Below are 12188 nucleotides of genomic sequence, written 5' to 3'. Positions count from 1 at the left end.
AGATGCCTTGTGTACTCTTACAAAATCTAAAGGAAAACTTTTTTTCTTTTCCCTTTCTCTCCCTCCCTCCCATTCTCCTCTGTAGGTGATTCTCATTCTGACAAAGCTCTACGACTTCAACCTGGGGAGTGTTACGGAGAGTTCACTGTGGAGGTACGTGGATTGTAGAAATCATAATAACTGGCATGGAAGGGTTGCACTGTGTCTCTTGTAAAACTGGGGGCTAGGTTGGGGGGTGGGCATGGGGAGTGTATCTGAGTTCGTCGGAGGAGGAGTTGGGAGAGAATCTGAGATAACTGCAGTTGCTTTTTAGAAGAGAGATACATGGTTAAGAACACATTTCTTCAATGAAGAACAAGAGGGTTTCATGATGTAATGGCATTTCCCTGGCACACAGAAGAACTTGGTTTGATTCTCACTACTGAGTGTCCTTAGACAAGTCTCTTCATTCCTGAGAGTCTCTACTGCGAGACTGACAATGAGAACGAGCTCTATAGATGGTACATGCTTGCTAGAACAGTGTCTGAGGAGGTACACAGCACAGAACATGAGATAATCTTAGCTGTTCCTCAGCCCTGTGACCTGAGATGGTCATTTGGTAGTGAATCTCTGTTGCCTTGGGCTGTAAGCACAGTAGCTGCTAAAGCACTAGAGATATCACAGTGAGATGCTGGTGACTTTTCTGCTGCCTGCTGTGGAGGTACTTGGATGGTGTCTCGTACCTCCCACGTTCCCATAGTGTGAGCGATGGACTGTCCTAACCTGGGGAAGCATGTTGCTGGACAGAGTGTGTATTTGTAAGTATGTGTCTGCATTTAAATAAAGAAAAACCTAAAATCCCCTCAGCCCCCAAACTCAGCCCTATAAATAGGTCAGTTCCTTGACATTGGAAATCACCGAATTGTTTCATCCTGCCTGTGGTGTGAAAAGGGTATACCTTGAAGAGAATTGTTACCAGGTGTTTTTTACCCACAGAACAAAAAAAAAAACAACCAACCCAAAACCCAAACAAACAAACAAAAAAAATAGCTAGGGACTGGTGAGACCAAGTGCCTTGTTTCACATTTAGCTGGTGTATTAGAGCTTTTGTGAAACCTGCTCAAAGTGTAGTTGGTGGAACTGTCAATGCATTGTAGCCACTGCTCAGGTGTGGCTGCACAGAAGCTTTTTGGCAGATGGTGTCTTGTACTTCTTTCTTCCCAGCTAATTTAAAAGCCCCTATTTGGAACAGATTTGTTCTTGTAAATGTATTTAAGGGTTAATTGCTCAGTAGAGCTCTTGAAACTTCTCATTTTGAGCAGTACTTAAAAAGCCTAATTGCGCTGTACCATGGTAATCTGCAAAAGTATAAATAACCATGCAGCTAATAAGAGAGAACAGTCATTTCCACTTACCCTGGTACTTTTCAATGTATTAAAGCTTTAAAAACTTTTGCCTCTTTACCTAGCGAGTACAAATGGCACCGTGATTGTACTTTAAACGTAATTGCCAACCAATCTGCTCTGCATAAATAATGTAACAAAAAGGCAAATCAAGTCCTAATACTGAGCTTGCAGCATCACCTGGGCTTTGCAGAAAGGTAATAGCAGCATCGTTTTGGAGTTTTCCCAGGTGATGGAAATTTAATTCATCATCAGTACAACTGGAAGCATCCAGCACTTGGTCAGCTGGGGAAACACACTGCTTTGTGGGAGTATTTCAGTGTGTTCTGGGACACTTCTGCATCTTTTCTGCAGTGAAATAGAGGCCACTGTGGGGCTTGGAGACTCAGAGATGTTGGGAAGTCAGAACCTCCCAGATTCTTTTCCAAGGTCTGGGAGGAAAGGTCAGGGTAAGAGCTAGTAGGTAGAGTTCCTGGACTCTAAACCTTAGTTTGCCCCTTGGAAAATTCAGGATTAAGTCATGTTGTACTTCACAGGGGAGTGTGAAATCTTAGGGAGCAGCTGTGGGTTTTTTTGGAAAGGACATAGTGAAAATGCAAATAGATACTAAGTGTAAGAAATAAGCCAGAGAAATACTCTTTTTCTCAGGATTTTCTGTTCTATTTGCACACTGAGGCCCCTGAATCTTTGCATTATTTAAATTGCTGCTTTTCAATATTTTCCTTTAATTTTTGAGACCGTGAAATTTTCAAAAGGAGGATTTGTCTTTGCAGAGTGAATGTAAGCCTCCTGCCAATAGGTTTGCTTTCCTGTTACTTTTTGTAGACTCAAAGCTCTCTCTGAGACGCCAGATCAGATGGGTCACAAACTGAATATAACTTCAGGTAATTATCAGAAGGAGATCTGGACATTTCTGACAGAGGATTTTTTGCTTTTTTTTCTTCCTGATTTCTGGAAATATCACTAATCCCTTCTGCTAACCAGGAGCCCTGCCCATCTGAGTAGTGGTGCTATATGACATCTATTCTGAACGCTTGGCAAATACAGTTGCTTCCACAAGTGAGGAGTGGCTTTTGTGGCAGAGAGCAATTAATCACATGACAGTGCTTCAGAGGATGCTAAGGTAGAGCAGAGTCCAGTGCAGTGTCCAAATACTATCTTGCCTCCACCTGCCTCATGCATCAAAAGCTGCTTCACAGTTCACCCTGGGTTATAGCATGAGAGGCTTCTTTTAATGGAAAACTGAATTGCCATATAAGAGGAATTTCTAATCCCTGCATCTAAATACAGAGACAAGTAAATCAATAAGAAAATATCCTGAATGTAATTAAAAAAGGGAGAGAGAGCAACCAAGGAAGACAGAATTAGAAGTTACATTGGAAACTGTTCCTATATCAGGCTGATATGAGTTTAGAGAGAGAAAATGTTAGTCAACATTTGAGTGCAGAAACACAGACATTGCTCTAATACCCAAATTCATGCTTCTGGGGCTCAAACAATCACAGAAAAAGCCTCTATTTCTACTGAAACAGCAAGTCTTGAAGCAGAAGGCTTCAAGGAAGAGACACGCCCGCATACACCCTCCTCCTTGTGAATGCCACATCTCCTTTTTGTCACAGGAGATACCTGTCAGTTGTAGTTTGGATTTTTGTTTTTCCCACTGAGTTGAGTGGAGGTGATGGTTTTCCTCTTATGAAAGGAAGCTACTTTATTGCTACTTTATTATACTTCTGATGGTGTGAGATGTTTATGAACATGTGGAGAGAAGGCTTTTTGTAGGTCAACAAATATAACTGTAAAAATTATTTAAGCTTTTAGACATGCAAACCCTTCACCAATTCTCATTGCCTAACAAAATATATAACTGTGTATTTGAGAATCCAGCTGCATCCTGCCTGCTTTAAGAAAAATTTGGATTAAGGGATGGACATATGCTTTCTGTAAATTTCTTTTTCATCCCACTAACACCTCCATCAACAAAAGGAAAGCAGTGCTCCTTCTAAATCTGAAAACTTACATGATTTTAATTTGAAGAGATGTTGGAGTACCTGTAATTCGCAAATCATCTGTAGGCCAGAGCCCCTGCATCAAACTTCATTGTCCATGATGAACTGTAAGCACACAGGAGTGATCTGTCCTGAAATACAAACTCTCTCTGTAAAGAGTAGGGGGCAGGCTGCTTCACAGGTGTTGTAGTCCAAGAAGACATCTGTTTAACAGGGGAGGAGAGGGTTGGATATACTAAGTATGGCATCTAAAAGTCACCACTGACAACCAAAAGTTGAAGGGTTGGGTTTGGGTTTTTTTGGGGGAGGCGTTTTTTGTTTGGTTTGGGGTTTTTTTGTATTGTTTAGTATTTTTCTGTTGAAAATATTAGGCCAATTTTATTAGGAAGAAAAGAGAGTGGACCATCTATCTAATGGCTTATTTCTTCAAATGTATGTGTTTATAACAGTTTCAGATCTGCTCATAGAAACTGTGATTGTGATAAATAAAATTTGGGTTCAGGTGTAGGTTGTGTTCAGATAGGTTATATGGGGTGTTCTGAAAGTTGTATCACAGGCAGCAAGTCCATTAGTTAATCTTAGTGCTGTCCGGTTGTTTCCTTCTTGTGTTGTGAGTGGGAATAATCAGGAGGAATATATTGAGCTCCTTTTCTTATTCTGCAGGCCTTATGGATTTCACAGATTTTACAAGCAAAGGAAGAATGCTTCCTCCCTTATTTCTCATCCTGTCTCCTGTTTTAGCTGTACACTGCTGAGATGGGATTTTGTGAACATGACTTTCTGACAAGTATTTAAAGTTGCTATTGTAATATTTAAAATGTTTTCAGCTGTTTCAGCCACAGTGGGTTGAGCAATTTCTTTCTGCTAAAATAACTGTAACAAAAGTTTTCCACTGTTGCCTTTTTTAGTATCCAAGAATGTATTCATTTATTTTATTTATTTGGATTGCAGTAGCTAAAAAGACAGCTTCCCTCTCAAGGGAGCTTTCAATCTCAGATGAAGACAAGGAGACAACAGGGCGACTCAGCAGACAGGAGAAGCACAAGTTAGCAGGGCGGTGTTTATGATCAATGTGATAACCACGACTGCAACACATCAGCTAATTGGGCAGTGGGGAGCAGTTCAGATTTTCTTTCAAAGTGCAAACACTTGCATGTGTCAGCTCTGAGTCCCTGCTACCATTTTACCCAGCTCTGGTGGGTCTCCTGGAGTTCCCTATGCTGGCCGTGGTCCCAGCTAAATTGTCTAGTGGTACATAATGACGGCCCACTCATTAAGCCATACTCAAAACTGTGGCTGGCACTTTCTGTTTAAGAGTCTAAAATGGTGATGAAGGAATTTTTACACATATTCCTTCTTGTTTTCTTGTTTATTAACCAAGAAATTATGTTTCCATGTCAGGAGTCAAAAATCCCTAAGCTTTTTTTTACTCCTGTGGTTGCTATGCCTAAAGAGGTTGGGCTGTTGTCCTAGTCTCTATGTTGAATTAGGAAAAAAACACCTTTTCACCTTTTTAATAGACACAGCTGCAAAATACAGCAGCTGTATTGGAGCAGAGAGGAGTAAAACCCCTCAGCTTGGTTGCAAGCTGCTTTATGTTGTGCATTGCTCTTTCATTCACCTCTGTTTGAATTACCAAAGGGCTTTAAGCTTTTTCCTCCCATGGCCTTGCCTCTTAAGCCTCCCACGGTCTCCAGAGACCCTGAGCATGTTTCCGTGTGCCTCTAGCATTTGTTGCCTTTGCAAATTTCACAGCTCATACTGATTTCTGTACTCTAAGTTGGTGTGTGGCACCTGGAGCTGGCTTCAGATACAGCTGCTCCGTAGGTGTGAAAAGGTGAATTTGGTGTGAAGTGCCAGGTCTCCCCTTGGGTAACTGGGGCTTAGTCTGCTTACTCTAAATGTAGCAGCCTCTAAGATTGGTGAGTAAGAAGTCAGGGATCAGGAGATTCAATAAGCCTGACTCAAATTTCCATATCATTCTCTGTGAAACAAGCTAAACCTGAAATAGGTCATGGCAAAGCCAGAGCTTTTTTAAGAGTGTTTCTATCCCAGTGACAATACATTGTTTAGACTGCGCTGCTGAGAATGGCAACTTCTGGTTTCTGCCACAACCTCTTGCTTGTGGCAAGTGACTGCTCAGTCTCTACTGAGGCGTTGTAGTTTTTCTCGAGTTTGCTGTATTGAAATGCAGTCTCTAGAGAGCCACCACAACTAGCCGACAACTCCCCGCAGTATTGTCAAATTTGATTACATTTATAATTTTCCACTTTTATGCTGACAACGTGCATCTTAGATACATGCTATTTTCTGGATGATTGTATGCAGGCATAAAATTAATGAAGCTGATTTTCAAAGTAGTCATGCTTCCCGTTATTGCAACTTATTTGGCACTTTTTAATAATATTGTAAAGTGCAGAAATCCTGTGCTGATGAGGAGAAGAGTTTCTTGTATCTGCAGTCAGCCATCAGGACATACGGGGAAGGAGCCAGGTGTGTGTACAAGCGCATCCCTGACCTCTCTTGGATTTGAAAAACACGGTACCCAAAAGTTTTGCATCTCCACTGCTGCTGTTTGTTAAAGTATAAGTAGCCCAGCTATTTATATATATATATGTATACTTATATTTATGGCTAGCTTTTTCAGGCAATGGGAACCACCTGTGAAAATCTTTGTGGCTGAGAGCTGTTAGGTGCAGTTTGCTGAAGAACTAAGGGAATGGGGAACTGCAGCAGATGACCACAGTGTGAAATGAGAGTTGTTCCTCAATACTTCCAGCACCCTGAGTTGCAATTAAGGTACACCTTCAACAACATCCTAGAATAATGCAGTTCTTAATCTCCAGTACTCTTGATGATTAGTCATTTCCCCACATTGGGTGATCCAGTGTGCCCTGTCTCAGCACAGCCTGGCTCTCAGTCATAGATGCCATAGATGTTTTATTGGCATGGGAGCCACACTTGAGCTCTTTGGGAGATGCACAGGAGCTGCATGTTGTCCCACACCTGAGCTATCTGCTGCCAAATGAGGATTGGGGCCATTTGTTTTATAATGTGATCTAAACAAATCTTTCATTGTGGACATGAGGAAATGTATAGAAGGGATTCTTCAGATTTGCTTGTCCTGTGTGTGCCTGAATGTGAGGATACATGGTAATTTGAAAAAAACAATATTCAAGGAGCTGAATAGAATGAACCATAGGCTTAGCCCTCCTTGAATGTCCCAGACAATCTCAGGTAGTGTCCAAAGCATACATTCTTTGCAGTTCAAACTAGAAGGAGATGCTGTCATTGCAACAAAGTGATTACATGAGTTAAAAGTGTTTTAAATGTGTTTTGGGAACCAACAATGAAAACTATTAGGCTTATCTTAAATTTAGGGCTATGTTTTAGAGTTAGGTAAACTCAGTAATGGTAATAAAAATAAGACTTCATTATTTAATTCTTTATTTTACTGTAAGACTAACTTCTGGAGAGAAGTTTCATTTGTTTTCTTCATGATGCTTCCCTAGTCCTGTTTTGTCCCACAGGATTTTCCGACAAGGGAATAGTAATGTTCACAGCTTTGCTTTCTGATGGTTCTTTGCTTTAATGAGTAATTACATTAATGTTTCCTCAGAGATGGTGGAGACCAAGGGGCACAATGCAAAATCATGTGAAAAGCAATAGCTGAGCAAATGCGACTCTAAATGCCTTTGTATGTGTCTTGGGATGGTGTGTGGATTGATGTTCCACCTTTGCTTATTAAGATGTCTTATTCATCTTGTTTCATGAAGCTCATTTGTCTTTCGTGAACCAGCCTTCTGGCTGGTCCATTTGTTGTGTCTCTTAATTGCTTCATCAATGACCTTTCGGGGGGGCGGGGATGTCATCACACAGGGGCTTTTTGGATTTATTAATTTTTTGTTTGCCAAGAAAGCTCTGAGACTAATTGCCAAACTTCCCAGAAGATATTAGTTTACAAATTTTAATGACACTTATGATTTATTAATGTGCTTCCCCCTGCATCTGCTCATCCCTATTCCTTGGTGGAATTCCTGCTGAATTGGAGAGAATGAATAAAAACAGAGCTTCAGACTGTAATAGTGTTTTAGCTAGCCTATTAATTCAAAAAATATAAACATATTCAGAGTGCTTTATTCATATCTGTGAATTTCTGAAGACAGAGGTAGGTCTTGGCTTTGGCTACACTCTGCCCCAGAATCTCGGTTTGGTGAGGGCGGTGTGTGGTGGTGGCACAGAGGTTCACATTTATGTGTGCATGTAACTCACTGTTCAACATGTGCTGCACATCCCCTCCCTGTGCTCCGTTCACACATCTGTGAAAGTGGAGCTGCTTTGCTGAAGTTGTTGACCTTCAAACATGTGGCTGTGGGAGGACTGTACTGGTCGCTGACAGTGGAGGCTGCAAATATGTTTGTGAGAGGAATGTGCTCATTGAATAGGTCTAGAAAGGTCCTGTGATTGTATGTATGCTTTGATCGCGTAGATAACTGGGTTATTGGGATGCTTCTGTTTATATTTAATTTTATTTTAATAAAAATAATGGGAATTTTTGCATACATCTTGTTTTCTGGCTGGAGACAGGGAAGCAAGAAGAAAAGGCAATTTATCAAACTCCTAACTTCTTGAGGGAATGTTTTTGGGACAAAGGTGGGATTCCATACAAAATGTAGAGAGAGAACAAATATGCTGTGTTTTGTTTTAATTTTCCATGGTTCAGGTAATATGTCCAGCCATCCTTCTTTTCCTCCCTCCCACATAACTCTTGAATTATTTATACTCTGCAAAAGAGCTCCAGCAAGAGAGACTGAGAATCTCTCCAGGGAGAGACTCGTTCTGATCTTACGTGTGAAGATCCAAGTTCAAGCCCTTGCTCTGAATAAGTGTAAAGAGAAGTGCTTTTTTATTCCTCAAGTAATTAAATTGTGTAACTCATTGCTACAGGATGTTGTGAGGCAGAAATAATAAAACTGTAAATGGATTTCAAAAGCAGATTCAGTGAATTAATGGAGGATATTTCTGCTGGTGGCTGTAATACGTGAGAATGTGGCAGTAGCCGATGGCTTACATTCATTATTTTTTTATATAACATTGAAGGAAGAGACAGGTCTACAGCCTTTGGATCAGAGTTGCAGAAACATCTTCTATTTTTTGTTACCTATTTGTCAGCATTGAGCTATTCATACTTTAGGTATTCTAATGGAACAGCTGGGGTTGTGCTGGAGACATGATATGCCACAGCATTTTAGTGGTTTTGGGATTTGGAGATCTCTAAGTCTAGAGAACCGTGTGAGAGACCATGGGAAGAAATCATGCTTTTTTTAATCTCTTCCGTATATTTTCCCTAGAATATTCTGTGGCAGAGTAGCAGGCAATTACAAAATACAAATTTTTCGTGTGACTATTTCGGCCACCTGATTCAACCAAGGGATTTGAGCCTTCTATGTTACAGATGGGCTCTCTCTCAGTTGCTCAACTGGTGTCTGCCTTGGATGCTATCACATTTTTTAAGTAAAGTTATTTTATTGGACTAAAAGTAGTCTTTGAAACTGTAGTTTTAAAAAACCCACAATAAACAAAACCAAAACAAACCAATTAAAAAAATCTTTGGCATAATTTAATTTTTGAACCAGTCCTTTTAGGTACTCAACTGCATCAATGGAAACGTAAACCTGTCCAGATCTCTAGTCATTCCATTCCAGAAAACTAGATGATAAAATAGGGAATTTAATGCCAAACAATATTTCTGGTATTGATATAATCATGAGGATCTCAGTGTGAATTAATGCAATTTCTTTAGGAAAAAAATAAAGTGTTCTAGGGAGCTGCAAAAATGTGCTTGCCCCTGTTTTCTCAGCTTATTTATGCTATATTTAATATAGTTTTTCTGTCCTTGTTGATGAATTTCTTTGACTGTGAGCTCCTCAAAAAGGGAAGACATCCTTTCTTCTCAAAAATGAATTTTGAGCTCTGGTCATGTCCTGGTCATTTAGTCCTGGGAATTTGGTAGAAAAGGTCAGAGATCATGTGCTTTTGGAGCCTTACTGACCCTATGAAGTTGTCTTGTCAGGGTTAGCAGGTAATGTGTCTTTTTAGCGCTATACCTACTTGTTTAGAGAATAGCAAAGCAGCGCTCAGGAGGGAGTTTGTAGCCAAGAACGTGCTGCAGATCCTGTGGTGTGTTGTGACTTTTGCTGCATCAGCAGAGCTGCACCTGTTAACAGGAATTGGCTATTTCATCTCTTCTTTATCATTTGGAGCAGCAATTCCATTGCTCTCACTAGAGAGCTGCTCCTTTTGTTATCTCATCTTACATTCTAATTAGATTTGGATGCCGACTGCAAAACTTTTTGCAGGAAGCCACATGTAGAGATGAGTTTGGTTTGGCCTTACTAATGTCTTTCTCTGATCACTCTTTGCTGTGCAGAGGAGTTTGGTTGGCACAGATTAGTAGCGGATGCGTTCAATGTGGATATGTGCCAATATTAGTGAAAACCACACATTAAATTCACTTATAAATATGCAAATAGATAATTGCAAAATAAAACTTCCTTAATAAATTGCAAAAGAACTTCCATACTAGATCTGATCTAGTAGGATTCGGAAAACCTGAAAAGAGATGCCCAGAAAACAGTGAGGTAAAAATGTTATGAAATTACATGGTGTGGAGAGGGCCTTCGCTAAAGAAAGGGGGTGGAGCATCTCTCCTATGAGGAAAGGCTGAGAGAGCTGTTTAGCAGGAGTGGGAGTGCTGGATCTCATCAATGTGTGCAACTACCCGAAAGCAAGGGGCAAAGAAGACGGACCCATGCTCTTTTCAGTGTCTACCCAGTGACAGAACGTGAGACAATGCATAGGCACAAACTGAAACTCAGGATGTTCCCTCCGAATATAATGGCAAACGTTTTTTACTAAGTGACTGAGCACTGGCACAGGTTGCCCAAGGAGGTTGTGAAGTCTCCATCCTTGGACATATTCAAAAGCCATCTGGACTGATCCTGGGCAACTGTCTCTAGGTGGCCCTGCTTGAGCAGGGGGTTGGATCAGATGAGCTCCAGAGTTTCCTTCCAACCTCAACAATTCTGTGATTCCATGAGGAATAGAGGAGCATTGGACAAAGGTTCAGAGCAAGTAGAAGACTTTGGTTCTTAGGACAATATGTACTTAATCTGTGGATCTCCTTGCGTGAGTATGTTTTCACCCGTGTGAAAGGTAAAGTTCATATGGGTTCATGTGGAGTTTAGATGAGTTCCTAGAATCAGAACCAATATCTGTCAAGGATTGTATTACATCTCTAGCTCAGAATGTTCCCTGGCCTCTGATCAGTTAGGCAGAGACAGATAGGTACTGCCACGTACTCTCCAGACAGTCAGGTCTTCGTAAGGAGCCACCAGGTTCTTGCACTGAACAGTTTCTCTTTTGGTGCCACCTCATGCTTGCTGCAGGATGCAATATTCCTGTCCACACTAAAACTGGGCTTTGCATCAATTTACATGACTTTTTTCTCTTTTACTGAGCTGTTCTTTTCCTTTCTCTTCCCATCTCCCTCCTCCTTTGACTTTTCTGTTCTTTCCAATTTGGCTTCAGACCAAATCATAAATCTTTGATGCTTTGTACAGTGGCTTGTAGAATTTAGTACTTTAACATGGATTGTGTCTGTTTATAATGATGTTTTATTATGTTGTGGTGGTTTTGTTTTTGGTTTGCTATTTTGTTTTTTTTTCCCCATATGCACTGCCATTTTATAATGGCTATAAATAATCTAAAGGGTGGAGAAGCGTTGTTAAAAAACATCCAAGAAATCCTTCTATCTTTCTTTTAGTCTGATCTGTCTCTCTCATTGTCTCTGTGATGTATTCATTAGGCTTCTAATGTAGTTAATAAGGGCCTGTATCAAGTGGTCATTTCTCCAAATAATATTTACAAAGGGCTACATTCCCCCAGCCTGGAAGGCAGCCTTTGATTTATTTACTTACCACATATGCTTCATCTGTAAAATCTGTCAGCCAGTTCTTTTACAGTATATGCCTGACCAAGTGAAAATGAAAGCTCCTGTAAACTACTGGATCATGGGAAGTTAGGGCATTTTTACATGTAGGATTTCTGCCTCTGAATAAAAACTGTAAAGTGTAAGGGAGGCCTTTCTGTAACCAGATTTTTAGGGCTTGTTTCTGGGTCTTTAAGGCCAGTTACTTTAGAAAATTTACTCCATAAATATTAGTAGTTCCTTATATCCAGTCATCCCTGAAGCTTGCTGTCCAGAAGCTTGAATCTAGCAGCAGGCTATCTGCAGGAGCTGGGCATTCAGTGTCCTGCAGATCTGGTCAGGGATGCAAATGTGGTGGTGAATTGGAATAGTTCAGGTATATCACCCCATGATAAGTCTAAGAATATCATATGACATCTGTAACAGGACTGTTACATGTTATTTTATGGATCTTGTAGTCTAGCTCAGGGGATCTGTGAGGAAGATGATAATAGGAGATGGGTAACAGTCTAAGATGTTTGGTCTGTTAATACAGATATTACTGCCAAGCCTTACCCCAAAGTCAGGTAGTGGTTTTTCCCAGGGTTGAGAGACACACTATGAACTTACTTGGGTGAATTCTGATGCATTTAAAATGCAACAGTCTCCAGCTATCTGTAACTACTGCCAGGAGTGCAGGGCACTCCTTTGCACAAGTCCTGGAAGTTCCAAAGCCACCCAGGTAGATGTATGCAGAAAGAAAGGGCAACCCATCACCGGGACCTGGGTTCTATCCTTTGGGGAATCTGAGGCTCACAAGGAGTAATCAGC

The 12188-nt window shown here is 40.7% G+C and overlaps 1 protein-coding gene across 1 annotated transcript in view; it reads left to right on the top strand.

Annotated features, from left to right (window-relative positions):
• The window catches only part of SORCS3 (sortilin related VPS10 domain containing receptor 3), a 286600-nt gene that overhangs the window by 88453 nt on the left and 185959 nt on the right, over positions 1 to 12188 (top strand). The window contains exon 3 of the mRNA XM_027692189.1: positions 86 to 153. Coding sequence (XP_027547990.1) covers positions 86 to 153 — 68 coding nt within the window. The remainder of the gene's footprint in view (positions 1 to 85; positions 154 to 12188) is intronic.

Source organism: Neopelma chrysocephalum, unplaced genomic scaffold (genome assembly GCF_003984885.1).
Source record: "Neopelma chrysocephalum unplaced genomic scaffold, ASM398488v2 Primary Assembly neopelma1_85, whole genome shotgun sequence".
In the NCBI taxonomy this organism is placed as follows: domain Eukaryota; kingdom Metazoa; phylum Chordata; class Aves; order Passeriformes; family Pipridae; genus Neopelma; species Neopelma chrysocephalum.
The sequence above is the reverse complement of the archived record's forward strand: the minus strand, read 5'-3'. Positions and strand labels throughout refer to the sequence as shown.